Below are 22,641 nucleotides of genomic sequence, written 5' to 3'. Positions count from 1 at the left end.
CTTTAATTTATGTATGTATTTTTATCTACACAAAAAGGATTAATAAGCCTAGGGGTCGAGGTACAAGTTAGTATTTGTAAACTGACTGACTACTAGACTACTAGAGGCCGCCTATAGGTCAAAATTGTAACACGGTTTGCAGTCGCATAGGAATCACCTGAGTGCACATTAGCAGATGCACATCACAGTAAAACATAATTTACAAGGCACATTTAGAATTTCATGGTATTTTATTTATTTATTTTAAAAAATAATAAACTTGAAAAAATGCAAATAGACTATAGTTTTAATCGTGTAAATCATTTTTCTTACACAATGTAGTGTACAGAACATACAATTTAACTTTAGATAAACTGCACTCAGAGGAGCGGGGCAAAGGGCACACTGTCAAACTCGCTTTCGTAGAGATCGGCGCTTTATTTTGAAGGACTCGTGCCGGAACTGTTATTGTTGTTGCCATTGGCGGAGCGGAACACCAGTGTCACGCCATTTTAAGACATCGGCGAGCCGTTGAGCGGCTAGTCGCTTGATGGCAATGTGATCGTGTTTTTTGAAGCTATGCCGATTACGAAGTGTTTTTAAAAAAACGTGCCATCGCGTTATTCTTTGAGTGTTCACACAATTGATAAAGACATTTCTAACCTAGGTTACTCTTCCAGCCATGTCGACGGAGGCAACGGCCGAACAGGTAGCTACACGCAGCGGGTCAAGCTAACCCGTGCTGAAAAGAATGCATGATTTACACCGTGTTATTTTGGATAATGTTAGCAAGTTGACAAAGCGGTAGTATTTGCTTATGTTTCGACTTATTCTACGTCGATTTTAGCTAGTACTAGTAGCAGATATGTATGTTTGGGTTACGACTGAAAGCTGCAAGTTTAGCCCGTCGTTCGCCATATTGAGTATAAGCGTTTGTAGTAAAGTCGCGACTTAACGCTTGTTGTTAAACCAATTGAGTTAATTTAAACACTTTTATAATCTATTAGTACACATCAATCGAATGTAGTCTTAGTCGCGCCACGTAAAAGGAGTTAACATGCCAGCTAATTGGACATTGTTCTGTATTTGTAATGTGAATTACCACCCAAATATTCGTAAATTTCTCTACCTGCAGTGTTGTAGCCAGTTATTCTATTATTGACTACCATAGAATACTAAACCTACTTATGTATGTTCTAAGCCTCAAGATGGGCCCTTAGATTAGTTTTTCCCAGCACTATTCAGAGGCATAACTATGTTGTCCCTGTGCCTTTGTGCTGTCTTGCAGGCAGCAGCAGAATATATCCCTGAGAAGGTGAAGAAGGCAGAGAAGAAGTTGGAAGAAAACCCATATGACCTTGACGCATGGAGCATTCTGATTCGAGAAGCACAGGTTTAGTGACACAGAGTTGTATTCCTGGGGTTAAGGAAACTGGGGAATAAGGGTGGTTGGGCTTGGGTTATAAACTGTTAGAATACAAAGCAGCCATAAAATCTTTTCCTCCCATGACTGGTTTTTGATATGTTAAATAGTGTGAGGTGTCAATGCATTTTCCTTCTTTAGAACCAACCCATAGACAAAGCAAGGAAGACATATGAGCGACTTGTCTCACAGTTCCCAAGTTCTGGCAGATTCTGGAAGCTATACATTGAAGCTGAGGTTAAGACTTTTGTTTTTAAATTTTATTTAGTGTGCATGGCTGGGATTTTAGTTTTTTCCTCAAATGATCAACAACGTGATTTTCACACGACCAAACTGTCTTACTTTAATGACCAATAAAGTCGCAACTCTTATTTTGGATCGCTGAGCCTGCCTACTTCAGCTGGAACTATTGGTCCTAAATTTTGTAGTTTTCATTACAAGATTGCCATCAACAGTCACGATTAACAAGTGATTTAAACCTGAAGGACATGGATTGAACATGTGTGAAGAATGATGTGGAACGCTTTATATTTCCCAGGCTCTTGCTTGACTTCTTAAGAGTTGTGCCTTTTTAAAAATTCAAAGGGGGAATTAGTTCTAACAGTATCTTTTCCACAAAATTCTTCTTATGTTCCCAGGATTTTAAAGTACACATTTTCTGCGCCATATTTTTAATGGGGTAAAGTGCATTTGTTGCATGTTTGGTCTGCAACAGTATTAAAACTATTTTAATAGTATTGGAGTGCATTAGCCTTTTATTCACTTGTTGTGTCAATTTATTGCCTCCTGTGTCATTTCTTTTGGGTAACTGTATAAAAACATTTTAACTGTGTGGCCCTTTCTTTCTCCCCACTCCTCCTGAAGACAAGTGACCCTATTGCCTCAATGCCATCAACAGGCTTCGCTGCTACTGATAGAATGACTTTTTATTCTCTTCCCCCCCCCCCCCCCCCCCCCCCCCTCCCCCCCTCCCCAAACAAATAATTTTTGCTAACCAAATAAAATAACCTTGATGCCCTTCACCTTTGCAGAAGATGACTGCAACTGATTTTAAACCAGTGCTTTCCAAAAGTTACACAGGAAGTTGCACCAAATCATCAGACTTTAGTTTCCAGTTAAAAGGCCACTCCTGCCTTCTGGAGACTTGCTACTTTTGTGCTGTGCACCAAATGTGGGTTTATTCGAGGTTCTAGTGGCTGTAGTTGGCTGGTTGAGGGGGTTTCTTCCCTGTGTGAAGTTACATCACCCCCATGTGTCCACCCCTGGTCTTCACACACTGAAATACAGGGAGAGATGTGCTTTTCCAAACAGACTAGTCTCTTCTAAAACGACCAGTAGCAATTTCCTTAATTTGCATCAGTAAAGCATCACTGTTAAAGTCCACACTTTTTAGGCCCTCTAAAAATATCAACAGCAAGCTATTAAAGAGTTGTCTACTATTACTGTTATTATTGGGTTATTGCTTGGTAATCTGCTGCAGACAAGCTAGAGGGTTAAAATAAAACAGTTGCATCTACACATCACTGGTGCCTCTTTTTTTTTTTTTTTTTTGGTCTGGAAGCTTGACTCGTAAACAATATTTTTATTTAAAGTCGCTCTATTTAAAAAAAACAAACTTGAACATATGTGGTTTCTAACTTTAGATGTTTGCTTAGGATCCATTTTTTTTAAAGCAGGAAAGTAATTATAAATTTTAAACGAATAGTAGATACACCATCTACTGTCAGCTTTAAACAAAGCTGTGGACCTGCAGAAGACATGACAGTAGACTGATTTTTATTTTATTTTTTTCCCCATTTTACATAATATTAACATTTACAATAAAATGCAAAGCAAATAAAATGTAAACAGTACTGACATTAAAAAATATGGCATTTCAAGTTAAGTAAGCTTTTAGTGTGTGTAGTTTTAGAGGTCAGCTAGTAGCAACAGAAGATGGCAGGGAAGAGCTCTAAGCAAGTGTCAGATTTGTTATATGGATAAGCATGCTCGACTAATAAAGCTGATTTTTGAATCTGATCTTATACAATACTTTTAAAGTTTGTTTTGTTTTTTAAACCCACGTTGTTTAGTCCTCTTTCCCCACCAAACAGTTAATTCCAAAACCCCAAACCCAGTTTTTATTCCGGCATACTTGCATTAAGCCTTCTGTTAGCTGAAATAACAGTCAATAACTAAAACAGTGTTTTTTTTTTCCCCCAGCAACAGAAGGCCTTTTTATACTATCGTAGTTTGATGAATGTGTTAGTAATATATGTATATTTTTAAATTATTTTTTTTATTTTATGATAATGTAGAAAGAAAGTCTGTGTGGTAAGTATGTGGGGGATGATCTCAACTTAAAAAAAATTAAAGAGTTAAGTAGTCAAAAATCGTCATAGTGTTCTTCACTTAAAGTCTATGCAAAATTCTTTTGTGTGTGTTAGGCACATTTTCTAAAGACTTCATTTGCTCTGTGCAGATCATAGCATGTCTTCTTCATAACTCACCACTTTTGAAGACCTAGTTTTAGAGACCACGGCTCAGTTGGGTTTATGTTGAGACAGCACATTGATCAAAATACAAAGTTATGTCTGATTAATATAGGCACTGTATAGTGAGACTAACCAGCTGTTTTTAACTGTTAGACTGAGGTTTATCTATATTTTGTACCCTTACTAAAATATTTTACACGCAGTTTGTAAGAAGAGCTTAATGGGGCTAACTTACTTTGGGCTTCCTTCAGGGTGCATTAACTTGTTTGAGTTATACAGTATGAGCAGCCTGTGCTATGATGGATAATGTTTTGAGAGGAAACAACAGGGTAAAGTGTGCCTACGTTTGTTAAGTTCGTGTCTTGTTTTCTCTCAGAGTGGATCCTCCTGTATAACCTTTATGACTATCATATGTGAATACACAGTAGCTCAACTGCATTTAGTTAGTATTATTTAGTATTTATTTATTTATTGTCATTGTCAAGAACAATGTATGGAAGCCCCAAACGCAATTTCATTGTTCTTGACAATGACAATAAATAAATAAATACTAAATAATACTAACTAAATGCAGTTGAGCTACTGTGTATTCACATATGAACTGCAGATTTGCGCTACCATAACAGCAGTGTTGAAAGATAGCGGCCAGTACTGTATTCATTTGTTGGATGGTGGACCTCAAAAATTGGAAACTTAGAAAATCCGCACTCTTATACATTAGGACTATTTTGATTGCATTTCTCAGAAACTAGGGCACCTCAAGGAAAGTTCAGTGTAGTTATCTTCAATAAATAGTGGAGAAGTTGCGTTTAATTTTTTTTAATAGAAATTATGTGGCTTTACTAATCTTCTGCCTTGAAGTGCTTTCTCTACTTTAAGCTGTTTGTCTAATTATATTCATGTTTTTCTTGTGATCGTTCCATTTTTTTCAGTTGAAGTAAGCTGATAGTAAGCTTTAAATCATTAACAAAAAGGTGTGTTGCAGCAAGTCATCTCAAGTAGAATTTTGTGCTTGAAGCGATTATGCAACTTAGTGCAAAAAGGGATGTGGCATGTTAAATATCAGGAGGAGCTTTTCTACAACCACCTAGGCAGATGCATCCAAACAAAACATCACTGCAGTGTAATTTGTGCACATTATGTAACTTCTCTGTTCCAGTGTTACACAAAAACAGGATTTGCATCAGCTCTAGTAAAAGCTTTTGTTGACAAAGCTACCTGTGATTCTCTCACACTTAACCCTTTCAGCAAGTAACCCAACCAAATACACTACATTTCAGAAAACTTAGACATTCTAGTATTAAATCTTATGCCATTTCTATTCCTATGTCAAAGCTTGCTTAAATAACTAAAGTTTTACTTTACTATATACATAGATCGATCGATAGATATTAAGCTGGCCATTAAAGAGTTTATGATCTCATTTTTTTATCAACAAAGTACAGTGTTTGGTGGTAAAGGATTTTTAACTTGAATATTTCATCAAAATCTGATGTGGTGATATAAGTGTCCCCTAGATTTTTATTGTTTCTTGAGCAACATTTACATTCGAAGAAAAGTTTTGTCGCATGCAAAAGTTGCTGCACACCTTTGCAACTTTTCCTATTTTTTTAAAGAGTATTTAACAGTATTTATTTTTCGGAGTAACTAACAGGTTTTGAAGAGTTGTTCAAAGATTTACATGTCACTGTATTCTTCCTCTTATTATTAAAGGTTTACTGGTGCTTTATGTCTGGGTTTGTTCTTTTTTTAAAGAGTAGGAAGTGTAGGTTATTTCTTAAGCGCCTTAAGACATTTCCTAATGACTGAAAAAAATGACCTTGAAATCTTTTATGTTAATGTTATTCTTGTAGGTCTAAAATGGCTTTTGTACATACCAGTGCAGTTACATTGGGCCTTACAGCCATAGGAACGTTGCAGTCTTAGTATTTTTGTTTAATAGGTCGCACAAAAACAACTAGTTTAGAATTTGGTCCACATTTCTGTGTAAATATTAACATTAATCTGTAAACTGTCTAAACTGCAGTGTCAGGACATTGTTAATAATTTCATGACATCTCTGTGACGTTTTACATATATAAGCCTCCTTAAGTGTGTTATAGGAGTGACCTTTGCTTTGTCAGTGTAGCCATGCAAAGTTATTGTTTTTGTTACCATAAGCCTAATTCAGCGCACCCACCCCCACCCCCCCTAATCATTTTTCAAATTTTTATTATTGCACTATGGATAAAAATGGATGTGCTTACACATTTCTACAGTGCTTATGCCACAGAAATAACAGCCTTACCTCTACGTACCGGAGGATGGTTTCAGCTCATTTGTAGTAGGCCGTAAGAAATTCATCGCTGCAAATTTTTACTAATGGATCGAGCACACCTGAGGCTTTGAGCTATGTGGAAAAGGGCCCTTTTTTTTTTTCTCCGAATACTGGATTTCTCAGCCTGAAGTCCAATTTCAGTATTTTTCCTGGGTAATGTGGCGCAACTACAATGAAAATAAACCCCTTTCTAAAAGTAGTTTGTCATTCTTGTGTGAATTTCACTTTGTTGATCTTTGAGGTCGTGTGTGTGCGTGCGTTTGTGAATGGTTGTTACATTTGCATGAATGCATGTTTCCGATAAGCCATAAAAGTACTGGAAAATTAACATTGGTTTACACTCTTATTTTCAGATCAAGGCTAAAAACTATGACAAGGTAGAAAAGGTAAGTGTCCGCCTCACTCGTGAAATCTGAAAGTGAAATTTTAAAATCTGGGAAGGGTGGTATGACTTCCTAAATACACTAGTTAAGTATTGTTTCTGATTTCAAAGGGAATATGCATACAGACAATTATAGTACCCATTAAAAAGCACCTGGAAATGGTGATTAAATAGAAAATATTAATTTTATAAATCAATAATAAGTCTTTGAAATGTTAGAAGTGGGTTAGTTGCTCTTTTGAACTCAATTGATGACACTTTGGGGGATTTTTCTCACTAGGTTTCCACACTAGCAGTGTGTCTTTAGATGTCTTTAAGCTTTTCAACATTTATCCCCCTTATAAATATTAAATAAAAACAATAAATTGATATACATGAAATACATTTTAGGTCAAAGATTTGAACATGAACAAATCTGGTATTCTGGGTTTAACTTCATGCCGTTAAATGTAGCAGTCCTGCTACATTGTAAACAGATGATCTGCATCCAGAGTCAGATAGTTAGGAGAAAGTGTTGTGACTGTATGTGACATATAAAAGTGTGTTTCCATCTGCTTTGTTGTCTAACATCTTCTGGCCCCTGTAGTTGTTTCAGAGATGCCTAATGAAAGTGTTGCACATCGACCTGTGGAAATGCTACCTCTCATATGTTCGAGAGACCAAAGGAAAGCTTCCCAGCTACAAGTAAGATGACAAGCTGCATTGTTTTATTGAGCATTTATTTACTGCCATACAATTTTCCACCTCTTCTTCTTGCCATCAGAGAGAAGATGGCCCAGGCTTATGACTTTGCCTTGGATAAAATTGGCATGGAAATTATGTCATATCAGGTATGCAAATCTGAACAATGTACCGTATTTGTACTAATGGTATGAGTGTTTTTTAAACTGCTATTGCATAACCGCTATCTGTTACTCTTTCAGATCTGGGTGGATTACATCAATTTCCTCAAGGGAGTGTAAGTGATTTTTGTTTCATGACCTTATTGCTACTCAGCTCTCTTAGCATCTCTTTAATGTTGAAATTTTTGTTTTATTAGTGAGGCTGTGGGTTCATATGCAGAGAACCAGCGAATCACCGCAGTACGGCGGGTGTACCAGAGAGGCTGCGTGAACCCGATGATCAACATTGAACAGCTCTGGAGAGATTATAGCAAATATGAAGAGGCGGGTGGTCCACCTTTTTCTGCTCTTAAATGGAGCTTTTGGTTTTTCATCATGAGTACCGAGTGACTGGTAGACTGACTTGTCTGTCTCACAAACAGGGTATCAATGTACATTTGGCCAAAAAGATGATTGAGGATCGAAGTAGAGACTACATGAATGCCAGGAGAGTAGCTAAGGTGAGATATTGCACAGTGTCCCAAGTATGTACAGGCCTACGTGCAGTCCTTTGTCCTGTGTACTCTCATTATAAAGCTAATACAGATTTCTGTATTGTTTCCATATTTCAGGAGTATGAGACAGTGATGAAAGGGCTGGACAGGAATGCACCATCAGTACCACCTCAGAACTCCCCTCAGGAAGCACAGCAGGTGGAAATGTGGAAGAAGTACATTCAGTGGGAAAAAAGCAACCCACTGCGCACAGAAGACCAGACCCTCATTACAAAGAGAGGTAACTGCTTGTGGCCAAGCTGTTGTTGGTAAATCTTATTCTGTGTTTGTGTCGGGAGGACTGTAATTCCAGTTGTTATGCTGATATGTAATTTTTTAGTACGTTTTCAACTGTAGTCAGTGGGTAATGCATGACATGTGGGATTGAAGCCACTAGAGGGCGTGGATTGACGCCTTTCTCCACGTGCATTCTTGAGATGTGCTTAACCTCAGGTGGTGAAGAGCCAATATTTTAGTCACTAACTCTTATTTTTTGTGGTGCAGTGATGTTTGCCTATGAACAGTGCCTGCTCGTCCTGGGCCACCATCCTGACATATGGTATGAGGCAGCACAGTACCTGGAGCAGTCCAGCAAACTTTTGGCAGAGAAAGGGGTAAGAGATTAACCTTATCATTGTGAAATTTAATGTGTATTTTTGTTTAAAGGCTCTTAAGTATTTTTCAAATAAAGCCAAACTTCAGCTCAAACAGTCCCATAAGTCTGTATTTCTCCCCCTACCCCTCAGGACATGAATAACTCAAAGCTGTTCAGCGATGAGGCAGCTAACATCTATGAACGTGCCATCGGGACTCTTCTGAAAAAGAACATGCTTCTATACTTTGCTTTTGCTGACTATGAGGAGGTGAGGGTCCATTACGAACTCTGCACACGCTGTAACCCAGACTGAAAGAGGCACGCTGGCTTATCGGCACATTTCCTTTTCTGCTGTCTTAGAGTCGCATGAAGTACGAAAAGGTCCACAGCATCTATAACAAGTTGTTGGCGATTGAAGACATCGACCCCACACTGGTCTACATCCAGTACATGAAGTTTGCCAGGAGAGCCGAGGGCATCAAATCAGGTCGCACCATCTTTAAAAAAGCCAGAGAAGATCCACGCACACGTCATCATGTGTACGTCACCGCAGCGCTCATGGAATACTACTGCAGCAAGGTAAGAACACGTGATCAGATGTGTAGTGTATGAACTGTGTGTTTTTCACGCATACACGTCTAAGGGCTTTTGTTGTTTTTGTTTTTTTGTTAAAAGGATAAATCAGTGGCCTTTAAAATTTTTGAGCTGGGTTTGAAGAAGTATGGCGACATTCCAGAGTACATACTTGCATACATCGATTACCTCTCACACCTCAATGGTACGTAACAAGTTCTGTGGGTTACTTTTGATATCAAAGAAATAGTGATGTCTTAGTTTCTTCCTTTGTAATGCAAAAATGTCTCCTGTTGTTGTTGTAAATAATCAGGGGTTTCTTTGGCTTTCAGAGGATAACAACACCAGGGTTTTGTTTGAACGTGTCCTCACCTCAGGAAGCTTATCACCAGAAAAATCGGGGTAATGTCAAATATTGAATAAATTGCATACATGTACGTTTATGTCATAACTGTCGATATCAATGTTTATTAACTGTGATGTGTGTTTTGTTTTTTTCAGTGAGATCTGGGCCCGGTTCCTTGCCTTCGAGAGCAACATAGGAGACCTAGCCAGTATTCTGAAAGTCGAGCGCAGGCGTTTCATGGCCTTTAAGGATGAATACGAGGGAAAAGAAACGGCCTTACTCGTAGATAGATACAAGTTTATGGACCTCTATCCCTGCTCCACCAGTGAACTCAAGGCCCTTGGATACAAGGTGTGTGTTTTCCCATTTGGCGTCGCAGTATCCTGTTCCTGCAAAATAAGCAGATTCCAGCTTTTCTGCTGACATGAACTGATACTTAATTTGTATCCGTGTCTTTTTTTGTAGGATGTGTCACGTGCCAAACTGGCAGCACTTCTACCAGAGACTGTGGTGGCACCCTCTGTACCTGCTTTAAAGGACGAAGTTGACCGTAAACCTGAGTATCCCAAACCAGACACAAATCAGATGATCCCCTTCCAGCCACGTCACCTTGCCCGTACGTAGTCCTCAAATCCAGTAAACCTACGAGCACGATGCATCTTTCCACTGCTCTCTCTGCTGCATAAAGCATGAAAGGATTCATCTTTGACGTAGCTTCTCGTGTTTCTCCCTGCAGCTCCAGGTTTACACCCTGTCCCTGGTGGAGTTTTCCCAGTCCCCCCAGCTGCTGTCATCCTAATGAAGCTGCTCCCTCCGCCTACGTGCTTCACTGTTAGTAGCAGCAGCTTAACACTTATCAAGCTCATATTTACTGGCAATGAATAAAAGATGTTAGGAACAGTTTTTTTCCCCTCTCCTTGCTGCTTGGATTCAAAAGAGTGTGTGATTGTTTGTTGCTGCAGGGTCCCTTTGTTCAAGTGGATGAGCTCATGGAAACTTTCAGGAGATGCACACTTCCTGAGAGTAAGTCTTTATTTAGGATGAATCCATACAACTTCTATTTTTAGTCACATTAGAAGAAAAGCTGTGGTGATGGATGCTGTAGTGACAGAGCAGCTGTTTTACACTGCCTAATTGTGTGTTAACAGGTTGTTGTACTTTTCATTTGACCTGCTTCTCTTTTTTTACCCCTGCTCTTTGTAGCTGTTGATGCTGCTGTAGAGCTGATCACTGGTAGACAGCCTGATGTAGGAGGGGAGGGCAACGGATCCATGGAGAACCACACTATTGCCAAGTCACTCAAGAGGCCTAACGCAGACTCAGACGAGGAGGATGATAAAGGAGCGATCGCTCCTCCCATACACGACATCTACCGCGCACGCCAACAGAAGAGGATTCGATAAACTAAAGAATGTAATCTTTAACCACTGGTCCTATAGGATAAATGTACATGTCTACCTGACAGATTATACATCAGCTGATCTTGGTACAGAAGAGCAGTGTACACACACAAACCTACAGAAAGTCTGCGCACCTGAGTGTTTTCGTGGCTTTTGTTTTGTCAGCAGTTCTTATTTTTAAAGACTGACCATTATACTGTACAAAATTTTTAATTCAGCCTTTGACTTTGGCACACCTCCCAGTTTTGGCAATGTTTGATGAGGAATTGCAAAGTGGAAGCAAGCTCCTTTTTTCCCTTTTTTTTTAGATAACTGGAGGAAAGACAATTTCTTTCAATAAAAGTGAGAAGTAACCCGACTGTGCTCTTTTTTGGGGGGGGGGTTGACTTTGAAACTGAAGTAACGCTTCATTGTGACAACTACCAGCAGGGGGCACAATATAAAACTTTACAATTTTTGTGGGAGAATCTATGTTTTGTCTATAAATTTAATAACTAAAGACTTAAACAATTAGTTGGTTAGCAGCATTTTGCTGTCACTATCAAGCAGATCTTCATTTTATGACAAATTCAAAAACACTGCACATAAGCAACCATTTTTAATACCAACCAGCTACTTGTTTTCACATGGTGCTCAGAAGGTAATTTTCTCTACCTAGCACAGCTTTGTATGCTCTTTAGCAACATACAATCTGCCCAATCCATACGACACAAATTCTTACAGAAGCAAAAACAATGCATATGATGCAAATAACGCATATAAAGTAAAGTAGTTGTCGGTCTTCTCTTACAGCTTTTAGTAGTTTCAATTTATTACAGATATTTTAGTTTTGTGATTTAGTGTTCTAGCTTCAAATTATCTCAGGACTCCGTAACCATTCACTTTCTTATTTAACAAACAGGATGAAAACTGTTTCACATTTCCTCTTAAACTCAGCTGAAAGCAACATTAGATTTCAGTCAGTCAAGTAATAAAAAAAATGAATGCAACGGTCTGTTGAACAAAAATAATTTGTTAAAGTAAACTAACAACTGGAACACTGATGGGTTTTTCAGCATTCTGGTGGCAAATTATTTTTTTCATTTAAACACATTTTGTGTGGAATCTACAAATTTTAGATCCTTCTTAAGTTTATATAGTGTTCCATAGAAATATGGAAGCAATTTCCTTGTCTCGTGCAGAGGGTTTTATTGAACCTTACTTAAAAGGCATTGAAGCTGCCACTAAAATGGAGCTAAGGTTTTCAGTTACAAAAGAAAAAAAAAAAAGCACAAACATCTGTTTTGTTGATGTGATGCGACAAACAAAAACCCAGAGGGTTGATGCTCATGAATGCGTCTTATTGTTTACTACAGTTCAACATCAGACTTTCAAATTTCCAGTTTCAAATTTCCGTTTGAGGGTTACTTACACAAAGCTATACTGTACATCGCATTGAGAACATTTTGACTGGTAACACTGTTTCTATTGCACAAACACACGGAACATTTACATCTTTAAAAAATAAAAATCTGGCAAGCAGATTTGCCCTTTTCTGCCTACAAAACATCAAGCCATCAAGATGGTTTGCAGTGAGAAAAGGGGGGGGGGGGGAATCACTAAAGAACACTTGGTTCTTTTTGTCTTTCTCGGAAAGTAACAGTTTCATTTAAAACTTCATGTTAGCGTCCTGCACCAAAAGAAAATGTCAAGTTCCTTAAATAATTAAGATTATTAAAATTCACATTTGCGTTCAGTAGTCTAAATAAAATCCACTCGCTGACATGGATGTTTTCACATCATCTGGATTGCATTGGCTTTTTTCTTCTTTACCTTATAGTATATGGTCTTTTTAAATTAATAAATATTATTGTAACAACATGTTGATACTGGACAATTTATTTCCAAAGTACTGAACGAATATCTCCGGATGGCCTTTATAAAACTGTCCAAGCAGCCGTCTCTTTTCTTTATCAGAGAGCGTAGGGCTCTCGTGGACTGTCCGCAATAAAGACACGAGCTCCTCTTTAGTGGTTTTTCGTGCGTTTTGTGAATACACCTCAGTGCTTACTCTTGTTGAGTACGCTGATCCTGGAGTAAAGAGAGACAGAAAACCAAAAATTAATTCCTCTTTATGCCCCCAGTTAACAGTTAAATATCTGAATGTACGCAATGATGCCTGTGAGGGGTAAAAATCTGCAAACCTGTCAACATATCTGGATCCTTCCCTTTCACAATATTCGTTATTCTGTCACTAACCATCTTGTGCAGTGAGACAGGAATCTGGTGGGAGAGACAGCAAAATATTATAACTTCTCCTACAAACAAATATGCTGTTACTTGTTTGTAGCGGCTGTAAAGGACATAAGATAACATCCCTCCTACAACACTGGGAACACTCACTTTGAACAGATCACAGTGGTTATCCATCATGAACAGAACCATCAAGTCCACCTTTCCTTTGGCGAGTCTTCTGCTGTAGACGATGGCACGTGAGAAAGACCTTTTCACTGCCATTCGGTTCTCAATCTAGGAGAATTATGTAGGGTTAGTAAAAAGCCAGCAAAAATGTACAGACTTCCACAAGATACACCCTTAGCGCTGACCTCTTTGTGCAGTTTGACCTCCTCCGGTTTGGCTGCAACAGACATGAATCTCAGGAGCCGACGCAGCTCCTCCCTGCTGCGAGAGTCCTGCAGCTTCAGGCTCAGCTGGAGCGCTTCCACAGCTTGCTCTCGCTTCCCGTTCACTGTCGATAAAGCACAAAATTTGCATTAAAAAGGCAGGGATGCAGTTACATAAACCTAAAATCTGATTCACATCTATCACTGTAAACTTGTATCTGTACAAAAGATCTGACAGAGCCTTCTCATACCGAGTAGTTCAGAAATGCCGCAGTGGATATCGAAAATTTGGTTGCTAAGCAGAGGTGGCTGTTGTGTGTGTCCGTAGTGCTTAGTCAGGACTTGATACAGTAGTCTTTTACACCGGATCAGGTCGTCTCCACAGGCGGCCAGACCTCGGCTGATCTCCACCACCAGGTCATCAGGCAGAAACTCCAGACAGTCCACTGCTCCTGACATCCACTCATCAGCCCTGAAGAGAGGAAAGTATTATGATTTAATATTTATATGTGAATTTGAAATTTGGCCTTTATTATTAGAATTAATAAACAAAGTTCAAGGCAGTCTGAAGTCAAACTGAGGTTTTGCAGTTTTGTGGTGTGCATATAACTACTACATGTAAATGCAGGGACACTACACAGTTCCAATGAATAACCATTATTACGATGACTCTTATCTCTACACCTCCACATAATTTTACTACCAAATAAAAAAAAGCAGTGGTCAATTGGTGAGCGCTTTTCTTTAAGTTAAAGAGCAGGACAAGTGCAAATAGACATGCTGTGCCATTCTATACACATTCTACGTCGGCAGAGCAGCAGAAAATGAGTATCAGCAGACCAGCTAATCTGGTGAGGCGTGGCGTGAAGGTCTTAAAGTCTAACAAAGGTCACCAGAAACACTCATGTGAATTGATCAACGTTTATAAAACGAAGAAGAAGAAAAAATGAGTGGACTTACTGAGCCTCACTGAAGGCCTTCAGAACCTCTCTGTCTAGGTAGCTTGATGTATACAACAGGTCCGGGTCGCTGTCCATGCCATGTAGGGCACGCCTCGATGTCTCCTTGCCCTCTAACAAACTCTCCAACAGGGGGAGCTCTATTAACTGCAACAGTCTGAACACTGCCTGCTGGTGCCACACTTCATCTACAACTGTGAAAACACCATACAAGTCACAAATACACAGACACGTCGAGAATGCTGAGTCATGTTCAGCATGAAAACACGACGCCTGTTTTATGTCACGCTCATCAAAGACAGAAAGCAACTTACGCTCTTGCGAGAGGCCGAGGTTGATCATCTGAGGGGTAATCGTCGAGCTGAGGTTGAGGTTTCCCAGCACGTCCTCAAGTGATTTGTCTGTTGTTTGCGCTTCTTTCCTGCAGAGTTGCGTAATAGCAGCAATCAGTCAAAACAGAGGAGGCAAAATAAACAGACATATTACAGGAAGAGAAGTGGCATCAGTAAACAAATGTTTTATGGAGTATGTCTGATTCAATCACAGTTTGCTGCTGTTTTGATTGTGCATATTTCATTTTTAAAAATGCTTATTTTGCAAATAAGTGTTTTGCAAATGAGCTATTTCTGACTGAAATTAAATAGGACAAACAGGATTTCCATTAAACAAAAGCCACTGTTTTCCCTGTTTGTTTAAATTATACCTATTAAGACTGACTTAACCCATGCTGCAAATAACAAAAGCCTTGTCCAAACACTAAAACAGCATATGGTTCCTTTGAATCTTTCATCTCTCATTACAGCCATCAGACCTGCTGTCTGCCCATGTCTGTCCCTCCCACAACAAGATCAGATTTTAAAGAGATCAAAAGAGTGTAAACACAAAGTGCTGAGGCCATGTGTTAGCCCGTATGCTTAATGCATTCTGCCAACCTTTGCTATCCTAACAGCCTCTGTAAAACTCTGAACTCTCCAGCATCAAGGTAAAGGAAATTTTAAAGTTTAGATGCTCACCACGATATTTGTTTATATGCTTTCAAGCCGAGGCAGATGAGATGAAGCCAAGAAGAAGAAGTTTGATCGAAATCCTTACAGTTTACGAATGTGTGCAAGTGTTTTATGTGAGCAAGTCTTTATATCGTTAATTTAATCTGATGTTTGTTTTGATACATTAGTGGTGCATTCATCTTGGCCAGATATCCCATGTAAAAGAGATTCTTGATGTCAGTGATTTAACTGGATAAATAAAGCTTAAAAAAATTAAACAATAAAATGTACAATTTTGTGTTTCAAAAGTGTGTCACAATTGGGAGGTCACCCAAGAAGTTAGTGTTATAAAAGAGGTCTCACATATTAACATAACACCTTGATTGATGATGGTCGTAACTTGATCTATACTAGCCTGCAAATCATTCCACCCATTTTCTGTTTTTGTGCTCAGCTTTATTTTCAGTATTCAGACAATCACGATGGATGGATGTGGCACAGGAGGTAAAGCAGGTTGGCTACTGACTGAGAGCTTGATGGTTTAGGGTCTGACATGTCAAAGTATCCTTGGACAGTTGCTCCCAATACATCGATCAAAGTGTGAGTGCGTGACTGTTATGTCAAAACTGCTTAGGGATAGAACAAGGTGCTTATATGAATATAGGTGAATAAGGCTTGCAGTAGGAAAGCGCTTTGAGTGCTCAAATAAGAGCAGAAAAGCACCATGTTAGTACCATTCCAGTCCAAACCCTCAATTTGAAAACAAATCAAATACTTGGGAGATAAATCAGTATGATTTATATCTACCTAATCATTATTTATAAAATACTAGATTTGGGAAAAAGCATTAACTGAAAATTATCAACTGAAACTGAAAATTTGTGAAATCAATGCATGACTGAATGTTCTGACTCTAAAACCTTTTGTTCATGCCAAACCAGTTTTTAGAAATCTTACTATCTGAAGCTAAACTGGATTTAACAATTACCTTAAAGGAATGAGAGCTAAGCAAATCACAGATTACATCTAAAATAGTTACTTTATGTCTGTACCTTTCCCGTAGAGGACTATAGCCCTTTGTGTTTCTTTCAATGCTCGGTGAGTCATAGCCACTCTCAATGGTATTAGTGGAAAGGGAATTGGTGCCAGTCAGCGTAGAAGACGAGTTGTTTTCTGGACTCAGGAACCTGTATAAACTGAAACTGCTGTCCTCAAATGTAGTTTTCTTCTTTTCCTTCCCAAATACTTTAATTCCCACCGGCTCAAATACCCTTGAGTCCATGAGCGCCTGACAAAGTTTGACAGCTTTATAGCGGGCTACTGCTTCATCTCCAAAAAAACGGTTGAGGGTGATGTGTGCCAGCACCACATCCACTGCCTCTGAACCCAAGAAACAGTCATGGTAAGACTTCAGGTTGTGACGCCGACGCTTGACCTCCACGCGAGTATGCAGATTCGAAATGATGCTGGTCCAGATGTAGGTGGCTCGGAAAGGCTTCCCAGCCATGCCTCGTTCTGATGGAAGGAGTCAAGAGAAAGTGTTAGAAAGCTGTGACTAATGATTAATGATGATATTGTGAGTTTTCCTTTCACTCCAGATAGCCTAACCCATGTTCTACTAACTACTACCACATCTTCAACAATTGATCGTGCAGTTTGTCAACAAATCTTCTTTCCTGTTCTGTGCTTGATTGTTGGGTCTTTCGTATTTTTGTCTTTGGAAAGAAAAACAAAAAAAAACTGTGTCATCCACCACAGGCCAGACTGGTGAAAGAAAGCAGAGCTAGCCTTGTTGAGATGTTGGTGTGGCTTTCATCTCACAACAGGAAACATTTAAAGCCTGCTGAGCAAATGTTAGGAGTGAATTGGAGAGAGGCTCGCTGAGGCCAGGTGCCATAAATCAGGAACTGACAGCAACAGCCAGACTCCATGTTATGATAGCACAACATGACAAAAATGATTACTGACCTATCTGTAAAACTGGAATGTGAAAAGCACTTGGGAACAATACAGCGGCAAGCAGATGTTCTCCCACTCTTTTTAAAGATACAACAGCTCATTGAGAACACAGAGAAGTGTGTGCCCGCTAATCTCGGTGATCTGTTGCCTAATGACATACAGCTACGTCAAACCACTTCTTCCTCTGGGAGAGAAGAAATTGTCCTCAGTGCAGATTTACATATCGGGAAAGAACAACTGGGGCTGCAGCTGTTCAAGGAAGAACACCTTGCAAAGGTTTGTATGCATAATAGGAACATAACAGGGCGATGAGGCACTGATTTGAAATGTTTATTTCATTACTTTAAGACACTGAGAAAAGATTTAAATCCATACTATGCACACGACAGTCAAAAATTAATGTAAACTCCCAATGAAAGACTTTTTTTTTTTTTTAAAGATTTACCATGCTTTTTGTTAAGCGTAATTAGCAAAAGGAAAGAGCTGCATTATCACAATGAAATCCTTGATTTAGGAGTTGCAGCAAGACCATCTGGAGAATCCCTTCAGGGGTCCCTGGATTAGCGGGATTACCACAGTAAATTCGGATTTGATCAATTTCTATTAATGCTCGTTAAAAAGAAAAGAAAAAAGTGGGGAGGTCAGATATGGGTCAAAGCAATCCTGGGAACAGGCTGTGCTCTGTCACCTCTTGTTGCTTGCGCCAGGTTGAGATTTGAGCCCTGTTTGCATAGTTGACCCCAGTCACCTTCCCTATGACTATTGTCCTCTCTATATAATAATAATAATAATAATAATAATAATAATATAAAAAGGGAGAATGCAAGGAGTGTCAGGTCTGCATTTCAGCTCAGGATAATAGTGCACTTCTGTTTGTACACATCAGTGGGGTAAATAATCGCACAGGGAGCATTCAGCACTGTGATCATTCCCTCGTGAGAATGCTGGCTCATACAGGTGTTCCTACTGCAGTAAAGGGAAAAGATTTAGATTTTTTAGATTTAGATTTTTTTTTTTTTAAACAAGAAAGAGGACCAATGCTTAAAAAGAGGCCTAAGATGAGAAGCAGTGCAGCACCATCAGACCTAAAACAGCAGGTTCTTAATAGCCTGTGGCAGATTCCTTCATTCGTCCAACATGTTGTGACTAGTAAGATTAACTGATCAAGCTTCAGGGCACAACATGAACACGCTATGGCTGAACCCCGTTTGGCTTTTTGGCCCCTATGGATTGGAATCCACATCGTAGACGCTGGCCCACGTCCACACAAAATACCCTTTTCTACCCGCTGTTTTTAACATAAACACTGCCCCACCTGCTGCTACACTCAGCAAATGTCAAACTGTCCCAAAAAAGTTGCGACCTATCAGTTATTAACTCATTCTCTGAAGAGTTAACAGAGCATAAAAATAGGCTGGAATTCATGAAGGTCATCCTCCTTTTAAAAGTATACTTTCTGTAAAGATTAACCGTGGTTTGTCATTTTTCACAACGACTTCACTGAATCAAGCTTTCTGATTTCTTTCCTGCTCCAGACGCACGGAGTGCGTAAAATCCATGAAATCGACATTAAATTGGGATTAAAAGACACATGTCGATAACGCAGATTACAAACCTAAGTAAGGAAACTCCTCAGATTGCAACAATATATTTACCACACGCACAAAAAAAGTAACATCTGGCTTGGTGAAGTCCGTGAAGTGGTTAAATCGATCTTACCTGGTGTTCGATGAACGAAAACTTCCTCCAGTGACTGTAAAGAAAGCCATTCAGACCATGTCCCGGTCTTCAATACACACCGTGACGCTCGCAACTAAACTAAAGTCAACGCCGAAACTGTCTCCTCCCACCCCGATACATTATTCATGACCCAATCACCGCCTTCCCAGCGTGATAACGAGGCTCTCACTGTTTCCCTGAAGTTTAACAAAGGCTCATTAAGTACCTTATTTTGCATCTTACATTGTTTTTACGCTTATCTCCACCAACTGAAACTAAATAAATGGAAGGCAAGCGATTACTACCACTGTTACAATCAAACAAGGTTTCACTATCGGCGTTAGCTTTAATTATTTTATCATTTGGTCATTATAATAGGATGCAGTGTGATCTGCAAAGGTGCTTATAAAAAAACCTCCCTGACTGGTGCAATCTGGAGTTACAGTAAATGCCTTTCATTTTCAAGTAATGCTCCAGCATCTAGGAAGCTTTCACATAACCTTTTACTTACTAGGTCACACCCTAAAAGCATACAGAGGAAGTAAATCTGGCCTGATTAAAAACCTGCAGATATAACTGTTCCCAGGAAGATGGGAAGATATTAAACATTTTTTCAGGATAAAGTTCTAATTTAAGAATAAGGACATTTTTTTTTGGGGGGGGGGGGGGGGGGGGGGGGGGGGTGGAGGGAGGGAGAGGGAGAGAGAGACAGAGAGAGAGAGACAGAGACAGACCTTTCCCATGTACTGCTAAAACAGTAGACACCACAAGTTGGACTGTAGGGACCCTCAAGTGTCAAAAGCAAACCTGCCTATTCCACCTCGTTTGGGGTCATGTGAACACCGTACTGTTGAATATACCGAGCTTAAATATCTCAAAAACAAATACTTACACACCCAAGAGCAAACACATATGAGCTGTAGCAGGAAGAGATTTTTGTGAACTCAGAATCTACACTCTAAACTGATGCCTTTGTTCTTTTCTAGACAAAATGTCGATTACTTGCAGGAAAGGAGACTGAAAGGCAGAGAGCTATTATTATCAACACAAGAGACAAGTATGGTGCAACAAGTGAGGTATGCAACCGAGGCAAACCGGTTCGATCAGTGTCATCTGGGCTCTACGTATCTTTTATTTTGAAAAACGCTGCTATTCATCAGCAGGTATGAGCAGAGACCAGTCTGTGCCCACAATAGATCCTACATTTCTTCTAATCAAGCGCAGATAGACAGATGTGGTTTGAACCCCCTATTCATGCATCCACCTGAGCTGCTTTACACATGCATTTTGGTTTTCTTGTTTACTTTCACATTCAATGTTTTACAGGCTTGACACCAAGTCTCTGCCTCAGCTTTTGTTATATCCGGGGGGGTTTTGTGCACGTCTTGTGTCTTTCTGACAAAATACCCATGACGCTTAGTCTCGAAATACCTGCCTCACATTCTTGGCTCATAAGAAAACAAAACCAGGGATGCCTGTAGTGCCAAACTGGTTGGTAACACTTGTTGTACCTCGGGTTTGGAATGTATAATATCGAGCATTATGTGCGTTAGCAAAGCATGTCTCCCATTGTGGATTTATACAGTGATCACACATCTACATATGAAGAGCACATATACTTTCATTCAGGTGAAATTGGTTTCACCCATGCATAGCGGTCAAATATGCTGGTATTTTGTAAACTGACGACAGTTTACAAGAGTGCTGAGAGTGCGCTGAACAGTAAAACCTGTTTTATGCCAGCACTGATGGCTGACGGACACAGAGAAAGCACCCTTGTTAACACCATTAGTAATTCTAACCCGCAAGGTCAAAGCAATATTTACATTTCTGTTATTCGCCAATTACCTGGAAGCTCCTGTATATTTCCCTCTCCTTCACCTTCACACTTATCAGTCATGCAGGTAAGATGATAACAAAAATATCCCCTAGGAATTTTCTCCAATAAAATTAATTCAAATAAGACGACTACAGTTCTCTGAAAAACTAAGTACAGCCCACGATTCAGTAGCTTGCTGAACCACATTCAGCAGAAATAACTTTAATTGTTTTCTGTACAATTTTATCAGTGCCTCATCTCGGGAGTAATTTGACCCCACTCTTCTTTACGATGTTCCTTCAGTTCATTGAGGTTTGTTTATTCACAGCTTCCTCAAGATCCCATCACAGCCTTTGAATCAGTTTGATGTCTTTTCTTTGACCAGACCATTGCAGCTGCTTGATTCATTACATTTTCAGCCATTGTGTTGTAGATTTGCTACTGTGCTTGGGATCATTGTCCTGTTGCATGACCCAGTTTCAGCAAACTTTAGTTCTGGGACAGATGTGTTCACATTCGACTCTACAGCACTTTGTATTTGTGTTGGTATGCCATGTTTGGTTTTCGCCGGGCGTGGCACTGGACATTTTCACCAAACATCTCCACTTTGTCTCATCTGTTCAAAGAACAGTATGACAGAGCTCTTGTGGTTTGTTCAGATACAACTTGCAAACCTAAGCTGTGTGGCCACGTACTTTTTAAACAAAAAGGGGCTTTCTCCTGGCAACTCTTCCAAACAAGCCAAACTTGTTCCAGAACAACAAGAAGAAGATAGTGCTGGATTAATATTTAACCTTGAACTGTATTCTATAATAGGAGAATATTAGATTTACACAAGTTGGGAAGGTCTCTTAGAATGACTAAACAACTGCAGATTCCAAGATGAAATTTACAGCCATGCACGTGGACAAGTTAAATCCCTTCTGAAGAAACATTTTATGGTCAGTTGAGACAAAGATTAAGCCTTTAGGTCACAATGACAAGAAGTATGTTTGGAGGAGGAAACATTAAGCTTTCAAACCTACAAACACTGCACCATCGATCAAGCATGGTGGTGGTAGCACCATGGTCTGGAGCTGGTTTGCTACAATTGGCACTGGTACAATAAAGAATAATGAAGAACTACTCCAAAAGTCTTGAAATTCACCTCAAGTCAACGGCAAGATGGTTGGAACTTAGACATCAAAACTGGTTTATAGAGCAGGCTAACATTAAGCTTCTGGAATGGCCTTCTCAAAGCCCTGGCCTCAACTTTATTGAAAATTTAGGGACTATGCTTTAAAGCCACGTCTGTGCCGGGAGACCGACCAATAAAGATGAACTCTGGTCAGATTATCGAGGCAGATTTACGCCAAACGCTTGTTGATGGCAACCTGTAAAACACCTTGGAAGGTCTAGGCGAGGTGCAACTTTCTAAGTGGTATTTAACTAAATATCATTGGGCTTGTATGTATTTATTTGAGCCTGTATCTTTACTTTTGACCCTGTGTGGATTAGAGAAAATCCTTCAAACTCATTAAAAATGTAGGCTGTACAATCATTCCACTCTAGAAAAAGAACAGTTCAAAAATGATTAAAAGCCTCAAATTACCATAGTATTAATGCCCGTGAATGTATGTAAACGTCTCACAATGGTATGTAAGTGTTAGACAACTTTTGAAGTGCTGCAGTTGAGTAAAACCCAGCATAAACTACAGCAGCAAAAGTGGAAAACCTTAAGTAAAGAACAAAT

At 39.4% G+C, this 22,641-nt stretch overlaps 2 protein-coding genes across 2 annotated transcripts; one reads left to right on the top strand and one right to left on the bottom strand.

Moving 5' to 3' along the window:
• Positions 1-464: 464 nt before the first annotated feature.
• cstf3 (cleavage stimulation factor, 3' pre-RNA, subunit 3) lies at positions 465-11,217 on the top strand. Its single transcript, XM_004539423.2, has 20 exons — positions 465-688; positions 1,268-1,372; positions 1,544-1,639; positions 6,547-6,579; positions 7,162-7,259; positions 7,339-7,405; positions 7,499-7,533; positions 7,615-7,741; positions 7,840-7,917; positions 8,029-8,191; positions 8,455-8,564; positions 8,697-8,813; positions 8,906-9,124; positions 9,221-9,323; positions 9,451-9,520; positions 9,620-9,815; positions 9,930-10,080; positions 10,201-10,295; positions 10,427-10,487; positions 10,668-11,217. The coding sequence occupies exons 1-20, from the start codon at positions 662-664 to the stop codon at positions 10,865-10,867; spliced, it is 2,151 nt and encodes a 716-aa protein (XP_004539480.1). The 5' UTR covers positions 465-661; the 3' UTR covers positions 10,868-11,217.
• A 965-nt stretch (positions 11,218-12,182) lies between these two features.
• depdc7a (DEP domain containing 7, paralog a) lies at positions 12,183-19,270 on the bottom strand. The gene is made up of 9 exons (XM_004539424.5): positions 19,091-19,270; positions 16,465-16,927; positions 14,741-14,847; positions 14,428-14,620; positions 13,719-13,939; positions 13,450-13,592; positions 13,247-13,372; positions 13,048-13,126; positions 12,183-12,934 (listed from the first exon to the last, which is right to left on the bottom strand). Exons 2-9 carry the CDS (start codon positions 16,917-16,919, stop codon positions 12,711-12,713), a joined length of 1,548 nt encoding a protein of 515 aa, XP_004539481.1. The 5' UTR covers positions 16,920-16,927; positions 19,091-19,270; the 3' UTR covers positions 12,183-12,710.
• Positions 19,271-22,641: the final 3,371 nt, after the last annotated feature.

Source organism: Maylandia zebra, linkage group LG1, assembly GCF_041146795.1.
Source record: "Maylandia zebra isolate NMK-2024a linkage group LG1, Mzebra_GT3a, whole genome shotgun sequence".
NCBI classification, from domain to species: Eukaryota; Metazoa; Chordata; class Actinopteri; order Cichliformes; family Cichlidae; genus Maylandia; species Maylandia zebra.
This window is presented reverse-complemented; position numbering and strand designations above follow the sequence as displayed.